The sequence below is a fragment of the Girardinichthys multiradiatus genome, chromosome 9, assembly GCF_021462225.1.
Source record: "Girardinichthys multiradiatus isolate DD_20200921_A chromosome 9, DD_fGirMul_XY1, whole genome shotgun sequence".
NCBI classification, from domain to species: domain Eukaryota; kingdom Metazoa; phylum Chordata; class Actinopteri; order Cyprinodontiformes; family Goodeidae; genus Girardinichthys; species Girardinichthys multiradiatus.
In genome coordinates, this window is record NC_061802.1 from 39,090,677 (window position 1) to 39,102,812 (window position 12,136).

The window sequence follows — 12,136 nt, forward strand, 5'->3', positions numbered from 1 at the left end:
TAACATTCATGCCCATGATGAGTGTTTACATTTTCTTTTACCAGTAATGTTGATATAGTAATGCAGAGCATTAATCAAAGCGAAAGGTGGCTACTTTGAAGAACCTGGAATATAAGACACATTTTCAGTTGTTTCACACTTTTTTGTTCAGTATATAATTCCACATGTTAATTCATAGTTTTGATGCCTTCAGTGTGAAGCTACAATATTCATAGTCATGAAAATAAAGAAAACTCTTTGAATGAGAAGGTGTGTCTGTACTGTAAATATCTTCAGTCATCCATTTATTTGACTCTGGGGAAACATTTTAAGAAGTGATACAAAATATGATAGAAATGAAAAACACACTAAAAAGGCAATTCAACATTTTTTTTAAAACAAACATTTGGCTCAGGCAGAGAATCATCTTAAACTGGGGACTTATTACACAATTTAATCGTTTTTATAGATTTTGAAAACACTGAGTTCAACCTAACAGACTGGTTTAAGCAGATTTCTGTATGAAAGAGTTGGGATCACCTGCGCCACAGACTAAAGCCACCTAAACACATCAAACTCTCTAAAGGACGACATTTGAAGAGGAAAACAAACCACCAGCGGGTGGCAGTAATGAGCCAATGTAATGTTTACGAACTGCTACACTTTTAGCAAGAAGGTAGAAGAGAAGGACGTTAACCAACATGAACGACATGCAGCTCCCCCTTATTTACCAATAATAAGCACTTTATAAATGTATTCATTACTTTTGGTCAAATTCTATATCAATAAAATCACATGCCAAAAAAACAAATTATACTATCATAGATTAATAATTTTCTGTTGTTTTCAAACTTAAATAAAAAAAATAAATAAATACAAAAACTGACAGAAATTGTAAAAATATAATGCATAGATATTATATTATTGCAATTTTTTTATTCATTTACTTGACCTGCTTCTTTGCTCTATTGTCTTGATCAGACTAATATGAATCAAAAGTTTGGAAATTAATTTTAAAATTACGCCATTTAAGCTGTTACCTTTTCTTATTATATAAAAGAACATGTTGTGTGTCTGTTTCTGTCACACAGTTTACCCCTTCACGCACACAAATTTTTCTGCTAACTCATCCATGCCCAGCTGAGAATTCTGAGTCAAAACCTGGCAAAAACATCTTGTTCTTGTTCCCCAGCTTTAGTCACAGGTACTCCAACAGAATACAAGTAGTTTCAGTTTATCCTGTTATCTGAAGATATTCTGTATGAAACACAGCAGAGTCAGTGCAACAACTTCATGAGCTTCAATGTGCAAACGTGGTCAGGTCTTTTATGAAGGTTTGCCTGATAATCACAACCTTGTTGATAACATTACATGGTAACACCTTCAGACTTCTTTGAGGACAACATCCTCCTGCTGTTCAAAATGTTAAATCTTATCACAGGCCTCATTAACCATGTCTTCAATCTCTCCTCTAGCTCTTCCTGCAGCTCTCTCTCACTCAGGAAATACTTCTGGGAAAAAAAGCAGGAATTAAACAACCAAAGTAACAAAAAAAGTCCTGAAATGTGTTATACTCCGGTTGAAGCCAAAGATTTAACCTGTCTGCTGTGTGGATGTTCCACTTTGTCTAACACAAATCTCTCTGCAGATCCTCCTCTGCAGATCCTCCTCGTTTGTCGTGGATGTTTTAAAGGCATCACTCACAAATTCAGAAACAGGCAGACTGGTGGAGACATTCCCTTCGTCCTTCAACAGCACAAACAGATTGTGGGATTAGTCATATTTAGTCATATTTAGTTAACCGCGTTGGGCGGTTCATGACTGAAGGTCATTGCAGGGCAATTCTGGAAGAAAAACCTTTCAGAGGCTGCAAATGTCTTAAGACTGGAGTGGATGTTCACGTTCTAAGACAGTGACCATTAACAGAGTTGAACAAAGTTGAAAGATCAAAGTACTGTATATTCATGTTGGAATGGGTCAGTTACAGTCTAGACCTAAACCAAATTGTGAATCTGTGGCAAGACTTGAAAATTGTTAACAGATGCTTACCTTCCAATATGACTGAGCTTGAACTATTTTGCAAGTAAGTATTGGCAAAAAGGTTAGTCCTTAGATGAACAAAGCTGGTAGAGACATGTCCCATAAGACTCACAGCTGTAATTGCAACAAAAGTCGGTTTCTTCTGGTTTTGACTGAGGGGGGCTGATTACAAATGCACACCACACTTTTCAGATTTATTTGCATGAAAAGAAACAAGAAATTTCTGGGTTATGCATACTTATGAAAACATCCTAAAGGTAACCATTTTAATCTGTCAATGTTCAAACTTAAATTCTATCCCCCATAAAACTGAAAGGTACACATGACAGCGGACTGTACCTGTCTGATCAGGATCCAGAGTTTTTTTAAGCCTGCTGTGCTGCTAAGAGCTGTGAGCTGAGCACTCTTGAAAGATTAAAATCAAAAAAATATTCCATCTACTTTTTATTTTTATTTTTATTAACACTCACATGATGAATACGTAAGTGAAACATTCTCACTCTCTGGGGACCAGATGGAAGCGTATCATCCTGAGGAGCCCATCCTCCTCCAGCATCACCAAGGCGACAGAAAACGTTTGCTCAAAGTCGAAGTAAAACCGCACGCCAACAGAGGGGTCCCGTAAAAAATAATTTTTGTCCTGCCATCAGTTGAAATCATATAACAGGGTTACAGTTGTTATCAATTTTCTCACAACAGTATACTATTGAAGTTTGTCTCGATATGTAAAACAAGTGTTTTATGATAGTACTAACACCTGAGAGAGCTCGAATTTGCTCCTGCATGATGTCCTCTTGATCGTAACCAACCCATGGTGGCAGAGCTGCATCTAGGAATAATACCACTGTTGATTAGATGATGAATCTAGACTTTATAAGGTGTCATTTTAAATTACAAGGTACAGTACTGGCCACATTCATTGCCACCCCCAGTAAAGATGCGTAAAAAGCCTTTAAAGTAAATCCATCTTTTATTGATATTCCATAGGTTCACCCTGAAAAATTTTGAAAAATCTAATGTTTCAATTGAGTTCTTGTATTCACTGGGTAAAAAAAATAAGGTTCAGAAATTTGTTTGAACAGCCCCCCTTTGGCAACAGGACAGAACTCTATAACATTAAACAAGGCTGGAACATGTTTTCACAGTAGATGAACAGAGAGAGAAGAGGGGAAGACATGCAGCAAAGTCTTGGGATTAGGAATCGAATACTGGACACCTGCATCGACCACTAACAGCCACTTAAATGCCTGCTCTACTGCCATAACATGCTCCGCCTGACGTTTGACCATTATTTGAGTCCTGGTCAGGTCAGAGAAGGCCATGGAAGATTTTGTGTCTTTCTCTGTTCATTTTACCAGATATTTTGAATAATTTCCTGTAGAAAGCCTCACTGATCCATATTCAGTTGTCTTTATAGAAAATGTCCTGGTATTTCAAATAATGTATGCTCTTTAACAAGGTTCCCCTTGCCTTCTTTGGGTAAGAACAACATCAAAAAAGGTATGACAGAACCCCTGCCATACATAACAGTGGACATGCGATGTTTTCCCACACATTCACCTTTTTTTTGTTGTTTTTTTTACACCAGAGCCTCAAAAAATTCAATCTTGGTGTCATCTGCACACGGTTCCAGGACCTGCCCCACCAGTGTTTAACAAACTGCAAACGTTTGCGTTTGTGATAGTACAGAAAAGGCTTTTTTCTATCCATTAGATGCATGTATGTAATCAAATAATAGTTGTTATAGTGACCCTTAGATGGTTCTCTTAATAACAGATCTCCAACAGTGAGATGTTGAAATGGTTTTACCTCCTTTACCATGACAACCTCACCAGACATATCCTTGTCCAGCATAGTAGCTACAACAACTGGGCCTCTGTGTCATGATGTATTTATAACCAGAAAGTCACAGATTATTAATTAGAGTTTCCTAGAAACTCTTATCAACTTATAAAATTATATATGTAAATCACTTCAGTTACATTTATTGGAAAGGGAGAAGTACTAACTGCACCACCAATGATTTCATTCAAAACTGTTATTTATGAGTGTGGGAACTGTTTTTTTTTCTGTCCTCTTAATAAAAGTGCATAAAGGTTGGATTTCTCTACAGTTTTATATGTGAGATTATGTTTATGCTCGATACATGTGAGGAAGGCTTTAGGAAATGGTGGCCTATGAACATGTAAACTTCTCTTAAACTGGAGTTTTTGCCCCTATGTTTTGTGTTACGACTCTACATGACCTGAAAAAAGTAATCACTCTATGTTTTTCATGCCTAATTTATGTTTTGGTTTAGTGTACTCGGCTCTGTTTAGTCTCAGGAAGGGCTCCAGGGCTGGAGAGTACGAGATAAGGATGCCACTCTGTTCAGGGGTTGAGTCATCATGCCTGGGGAAGAACGGGTCTTACCTCTGCCCTCATGAGCGGGAATTACCTTGAAGCTGTTACAAGAGAGTTCTCTTCCTTTGTCCAGCAGAACAGATACTGCAGTCCTCCTGAGCATGTCTGATGCTGTTAACTGTTCTCCCTTGCAAGGTTATCAATAAAGCTGATTGAGTGACGATCATCGATCTCTTCCTTTGTTAAATACCAATTTTGCCACAACACTTTGTCCTCAGCTAGTAAATTGCTGTCATGTCATCAGTACTGACTTAATGAAACTAAACTTAGCCTTTCTTTTCTTGAAGAGTTGCTTTTGTTGAGTATTTTTTTTCTCGGTGGAAGGCTTTAAAATTTGTATGCATGCTTCCTAAAGGGTGCTGTTTAATTTTCCTGAGTTGATTATTTTTATCCTCCTCCTGTAGATGAAGAGGATCCTGGAAACAGCAGAACATTTGGAACGGGCTGACATGCATCTACCCATATTTCCAGGCTGCTTTTTCTCTTCTAAAATTCCTGTTGTTGTTTTTATCCCTTCAAATAAACAAGTTACGTGCTCTGAATAATTTGGGTTCAAACCGACTATTTTTAAAAACGATTCCATGCTTAAAGTCATTTCTACAACAGATTATGTGACAAATATGAAGGTCTATCCCACTGCCATCCATGAAGCAGCTTTTAAATGTTCCTGTCCAACTGAGCACCAAAAATCCAGTGCCAGCCCAAAATCTTGTGGGGCCCAAAACGGAGTTTGATTTGGGCCCCGTTTCCAGTTCAGCTCATCACCCATCAGCAAACACTGCAGCACCAATAGTGTTTTACTGTGCATTTAACACCCTTAGTTTCATGGTTTACTAGTAAACTAACAATAAATTCAACATATCACCTGGTTTAATTAATAGCAGTAAATCAGTTTTGGAGACAACTTTATTTCTATGACCTACTCATTTGGCCTGGCAGTCATGTTTAGTGTTCAGTTTCACAAAACAGGCTCATAAGAGCTAGGAAGTAGGGGTCAATTGGTAGTGCTTACAAGCAAGGGCAGAAAATAATTTAGTTATTGTAAACTGATTTATTTTTCTTGACAAAAAGGCAGGAATAATAAAACTACTACCAATAAATTCTGACTTTTAACATGACGTTCAACCTATGAAGATTTTTTTTTTTGTTTGATTACCTAGTACATCTGTCAAATCCAAAATAATAAAAAAAGTCATTTTAATTATTTGAGATTTGATATTTAGTAACCTTCAACGCAAATTTAAAACTAGGTACATTGTTGATGAATCTGTACTTTGTTAAGGCAGGGTTCTGCAACCTGTGGCTCTGGAGCCACATATGACCCTTTATGATCTGGTCAAAAAATGATTTAAAAAAAAACATTGTTTTTTAATATTAAAAAAACTAGTAATAAGGGGAAGTTCAAGAACGACCCAATTCTTTTGAACAGCTCTTTACCTGGAGCGATAGGACTTGAGTCTTAGACAGTGAGAGCCATTCTTCATTTGGTTGTTTACAAATAGTCTGCACTTTTTCTCTTCTATATTGTTACATTTTAGTAGGTTCTCTTGTTTCTACATTACAAACAGCGCTAAAGTGTTATTAATGCACACAACACTGGTAGTAAAGAACTACCGGTACATGGATATTTGATATATTTTGATACTTTATACTTAATTTTATGAAAATATTTATGTATAAAAAATATTTTTCCATGAACACCTTTAAGTAAAAATTAATCTTAATACAGATGATTCATCTTTTTTGTGATTTTCACCCACACACACCAGGATTCCCCAAGTTAATTTAACACTATATTAGGAACAAAATGGCTAGTTCTTTGAAATATGTACATTTTCAAAACAGATCATTTGAATGGCTTTCTGAAGTGAACATATCATGAAAGAGCCATCAGTCCCATCACTAGAAACTAGTAAAAAGATTAGTTTTAGTAGTTGTTCTGTGTGCTTATATAAAATGTCTGCATTGAATTTCCCCAATAGAATGATACACTATGATACAAAAACATGCAAAACTATGTTTGCCTTCATTTACCATTAACTTCATCTACCATTCATTTTTTAAGGAGACATGTAACCTTTGCAGTTTTAGACAAATTCAGTTTAGCAGGACAAGGAGCAAAAATGTCCCTCTGGATTGTAAAGTTTTCTGACCCCAGAATGAACCAGAGCTGGTGCTGAAGCCTGGTTCTTTAAAAAAAAACAGGAGACAATTTGGAGCCACGTCAATAAGTCACCATCTTATCCAGTAAATAATCAATCTTTCTTCTCCTTCATTCTTAGTTATTGTGGAAGGTTGACAGTTGAACTACACAAATCACATTATTCATCCCAGTTTCCCTACAAACATATAGTATGACCTAACATCACCATCTTTATTTATTCTCACTGTTTTAAACAATAAGAAGTGTTTGAGAACATTTTACAGTCCTTCTTATCGGTACCTGCAGTGCCGGAAAACTGAAGTTACAGTCCACATTTACAGCAGGATTTCTTAATACATACCTGACAATGTTAAAACATCGATAGTGTTTAAAAACAGAGTTTTGAGCATGGCACTCCAAACATTCGATTGGTGGGTTCTAGCTGACAACCAATCAAAATTCCAAGCTCTTTCTGGACTGAGAGCATTGAGGCCCATTTATGCTTCCTTTACACATGTAAATCTGTGCCAATTTCTAACAATGTCAAGCATCACTGACCTTCTGCTTTAAGTGCATTTTTAGGTTGGCATGGTTTTTAGGTAATGTAGCCACTAGGGGCAGTTCTGAGTTAGTTTTTTTAATTCATACGAAAATAAACATGGGGACGGTGGCAGGGGCGTGGTCACAGGGGTGGCTGGGGGTGGACACCGGCTAGCCCTGGAATCTGATTGGCCCCCCCATCTTGCCCACTCCAACCAGAGCTGTCAGTCATTTTTTAAAGGGCTATTTGTCACTAGATTTTGCGCCTTTTGAAAGTCCTTAATCGACTTTTATTTAAAATTGGCCATAGCGTGAAATCTAGCACGTTTTTGGTAAAGTAACAGCAACTTTCTGACGAAGAAAGGCACTGCATGGATGAGCTAAATCTGTTACCTCGTGCAGCAACTTGTTACAACGGGCCCCCGATTGGTTCTACGCAGCGAGTCACAACTGGCAATGAGCTGCGCATGTCCAGAGTTTTTGTTCATTCTACAGGTCCTTCTCAAAATATTAGCATATTGTGATAAAGTTCATTATTTTCCATAATGTCATGATGAAAATTTAACATTCATATATTTTAGATTCATTGCACACTAACTGAAATATTTCAGGTCTTTTATTGTCTTAATACGGATGATTTTGGCATACAGCTCATGAAAACCCAAAATTCCTATCTCACAAAATTAGCATATTATTAAAAGGGTCTCTAAACGAGCTATGAACCTAATCATCTGAATCAACGAGTTAACTCTAAACACCTGCAAAAGATTCCTGAGGCCTTTAAAACTCCCAGCCTGGTTCATCACTCAAAACCCCAATCATGGGTAAGATTGCCGACCTGACTGCTGTCCAGAAGGCCACTATAGACACCCTCAAGCAAGAGGGTAAGACACAGAAAGAAATTTCTGAACGAATAGGCTGTTCCCAGAGTGCTGTATCAAGGCACCTCAGTGGGAAGTCTGTGGGAAGGAAAAAGTGTGGCAGAAAACGCTGCACAACGAGAAGAGGTGACCGGACCCTGAGGAAGATTGTGGAGAAGGGCCAATTCCAGACCTTGGGGGACCTGCGGAAGCAGTGGACTGAGTCTGGAGTAGAAACATCCAGACCCACCGTGCACAGGCGTGTGCAGGAAATGGGCTACAGGTGCCGCATTCCCCAGGTCAAGCCACTTTTGAACCAGAAACAGCGGCAGAAGCGCCTGACCTGGGCTACAGAGAAGCAGCACTGGACTGTTGCTCAGTGGTCCAAAGTACTTTTGTCGGATGAAAGCAAATTCTGCATGTCATTCGGAAATCAAGGTGCCAGAGTCTGGAGGAAGACTGGGGAGAAGGAAATGCCAAAATGCCAGAAGTCCAGTGTCAACTACCCACAGTCAGTGATGGTCTGGGGTGCTGTGTCAGCTGCTGGTGTTGGTCCACTGTGTTTTATCAAGGGCAGGGTCAATGCAGCTAGCTATCAGGAGATTTTGGAGCACTTCATGCTTCCATCTGCTGAAAAGCTTTATGGAGATGAAGATTTCATTTTTCAGCACGACCTGGCACCTGCTCACAGTGCCAAAACCACTGGTAAATGGTTTACTGACCATGGTATCACTGTGCTCAATTGGCCTGCCAACTCTCCTGACCTGAACCCCATAGAGAATCTGTGGGATATTGTGAAGAGAACGTTGAGAGACTCAAGACCCAACACTCTGGATGAGCTAAAGGCCGCTATCGAAGCATCCCGGGCCTCCATAAGACCTCAGCAGTGCCACAGGCTGATTGCCTCCATGCCACGCCGCACTGAAGCAGTCATTTCTGCAAAAGGATTCCCGACCAAGTATTGAGTGCATAACTGTACATGATTATTTGAAGGTTGACGTTTTTTGTATTAAAAACACTTTTCTTTTTTTGGTCGGATGAAATATGCTAATTTTGTGAGATAGGAATTTTGGGTTTTCATGAGCTGTATGCCAAAATCATCCGTATTAAGACAATAAAAGACCTGAAATATTTCAGTTAGTGTGCAATGAATCTAAAATATATGAATGTTAAATTTTCATCATGACATTATGGAAAATAATGAACTTTATCACAATATGCTAATATTTTGAGAAGGACCTGTAATGATCGTATAACCTATTTCATGTTTTTTTTAGGAATGAAAACATAACAGAACAAAACATATACTCAGTGAAAATTAAATCTGTGCTTTATGGTTGAAGCTTTTTAATGGGAGATATAACTCTGGCAGCTTTAGGGTGGTCTATTTTTTTATTTATTTTTTACCTTTATTAAAAGACAAACAGAACAAAAACAGGACAACAATCTAATAAATTACACTTGAGATCTTAGATTACAGTTTCAGGGCTGCCCGAACAGATGACATGGTTTTGCTTTTTGATGAAAAAGATAAGAAGGTTGAGCATGCCAGTTCTCTTCCACAGAGTCAGACTAAGAAGACTTAGATGGTCTGGGACACCACCATTACATCAGTAGTCCTTTGGGTAAATGTACAAAGAAAATGTCATGTTAGTGACACAGCTAATTATGAAGTTTACTCAGTTCACTTCTATTCTTCTATCAATTACGATAACAAAAGTAATATCGGTATATTACAGAGAGAAACCTAGCTAATCTTGTTGAGATTTCTGTACCCATCGTGGGTAAATGAAAATAAATAAATAAGACTACCAGGGGATTCTATCAGTTTTTGAATTGTCTACTTTTTAAGACATTGTTTAAAACAGATGTTAAAGATGTAAAAAACATAAATAACCTTTCTGATCTTTTTTGCTTAAAAAAAGCCATATTGAGGAATGTGTAGTTTGCAGTCTCATGCTGGCAGATATATTTCTGAATAGCTTTTTAGCAGCTAAAAAAAGTCTATTTTAGTCTATTTTATTTTATTCTGTGCAATGGATGAGTTCTACAAGGGCTATATGCTTTGTCTTCATAAAAATCCAATCACTTAGAAGTTAAAAAATACATGGAAAAAACCACAACACAACATATTCAGCATAAAGTGTCCCCTAAGACATTATTCCCTCTCTCAGGTCACATGAAGTATATTGTGTTTCTGCAACAGAATAACTTTGATTTCTCTGCAGAATCAGAGTAAGCCTATACAGAGATAGAGTGTGTATTCATTAATCTTTGGATAAGCTTTAAATTACTGTCATGCTCTATTAAATCATATGATTCTAAACTGACTGATTTTTGAATCCTCATGCCATTGTATTATTGCTATGTCAATTTTCCAGTTTGAAATTGCTATGGTTTTGATGGATCAATGCCTTCAGAGGATTTTTCCCTGATCCTGTGAAGAAAACACATTTCTCATTTTATAAAGATGGGTGAGGTGGATTTAGAACTCCAGCCCTCAAATCACTTTAGGTTATTTATATCGTCCCAATTCACAACACATAGTCTTCAGGCACTCTACAAAAAACAAAAGTAAATTCATTCCAATCAAACAGACAGATTAAAAACTAAGCACATAGATTTCAAATGACCCAAGTTTTCAAACAATGCAGTCAGGTTCACTTTATTATTCAAATTGGTTAAAAGGTTTTCTATCTATGGAAACCCAACAGATTGAGTCACTGACCGGGGATTTGGGAAGACAGAGCATATATACAAAAAACTCAGAAGCAGCAAAAACTCAGCCAATAGATGTGTCTAGGAGAGAAACAGGGTTAAACACTGCAGGATCATGTGTATCATCTATAGAAGGAGAACATGAAGTTCCCTCCAGGAAGGTGTCACAGCTAAACAGAACGCCACGCCAAATGTAAAATTGGAGAGTAGTAGGAGAATGCCTCACAGACTAATTCAAATTCACAATAGAGGAGCATGATAACTAAAATATCTGCCTCCCATTCTACTTTTACTGGAACCACCAGTAAATCTGAAAATAGTGTTCTTGAAAATAGTTCATAAGGAGTAACTGTTGCATTGAAAAATATTTAGTTATAACATGTCTTAAAATTTTTTATAACCAAAATATTTTTCACAGATTAGTTCAATTGTTACAGTCAGGGTTTTTTATAGGCTGAAATGCAGCACATGTCTGAAATATTTAAAGGTAGGGTAGTGGAGCTAATATCTAAATCAAATACGAATGATGCTATTTACAAAGCAAGGAAATTCTCCCATTTATTTATTCTTCTTTGATTTTTGTTTAGTGCCATGAACAATCATGGCAGTGATCTATAAAGTGTGAACTGGGTGCCATTTGGGGCCGTTGGGATGATTTTGTACAGCTAAATGGTGGTTTTTAATTTTTCAGGGCGAAATTTTCTCTGGCAAATTAAAATCTCCTTTTGTTAACCACATCTTTTCTCTTGTATTTTATTTTCAGAGTAAATCGGATCTCATACATCCAGCAACTGCAAACATGCAAAACTTTTTTGTGATTTTGATTTCCAGTGATTTGCAGATCCCTTTTCAACAAAAATCTGACTGATTTGCTCATTTAATTAACAATATTGCATATTTAGTTTATTGTTGAGCAGGAAAATAAACCCCAAAATAAATACAATTAGTTCTGTCTTTTTAATGATTAAAAAATCTAAGTATTGCTGCCTTTGAGTATTGTTAACAGGACACATTTAACCTGCATGACAAAAGGTTTGGAAGCCACCGGTCTGAAAAGTCAAGAGCCAAGAGCTGAATAAGACAAGGATGGGAGCATGTGCAGAGATGAGGCAAAGGAGGGGTAAGGGCAAGATAAAATGGTTGCCTTTCACTGAACAATATCAGAAAAAGGAAAAAAATATTGGATTAATAACAATATGATTACGATTCTATAATTGTTATTCAATATATAATATTAATGTATGATATACATATTTTAAAGTCTAAATACATGTTGTTCAGCTATAAGGACATACAAAACTAGATTACAATTTTTTTATATCTAGATTTTGGCTTTCAGAATTCGTGTTGTTTCGTTGGATGTCCAGTAGGGGGTGTCTCGTCCAAATCCTGTCCAGAGGTCCACCTGCAGTATTTATCCAGCGCTGGTGTCAACTAACGGTAGATGGCACGC

At 37.2% G+C, this 12,136-nt stretch overlaps 1 protein-coding gene and 1 long non-coding RNA gene across 2 annotated transcripts in view; one reads left to right on the plus strand and one right to left on the minus strand.

Annotated features, from left to right (window-relative positions):
* The window catches only part of LOC124873907 (AP-1 complex subunit sigma-2), a 33,431-nt gene extending 28,546 nt beyond the window's left edge, over window positions 1-4,885 (plus strand). Inside the window, exon 6 of the mRNA XM_047374951.1 lies at window positions 4,827-4,885. Coding sequence (XP_047230907.1) covers window positions 4,827-4,870 — 44 coding nt within the window. The 3' untranslated portion in view covers window positions 4,871-4,885. The remainder of the gene's footprint in view (window positions 1-4,826) is intronic.
* Window positions 160-7,034, minus strand: LOC124873908. The gene is made up of 5 exons (XR_007039663.1): window positions 6,927-7,034; window positions 2,777-2,848; window positions 2,490-2,659; window positions 1,578-1,725; window positions 160-1,490 (listed from the first exon to the last, which is right to left on the minus strand). It is a non-coding gene; the product is annotated as an uncharacterized LOC124873908 (long non-coding RNA).
* Between the last annotated feature and the right edge of the window lie 5,102 nt (window positions 7,035-12,136).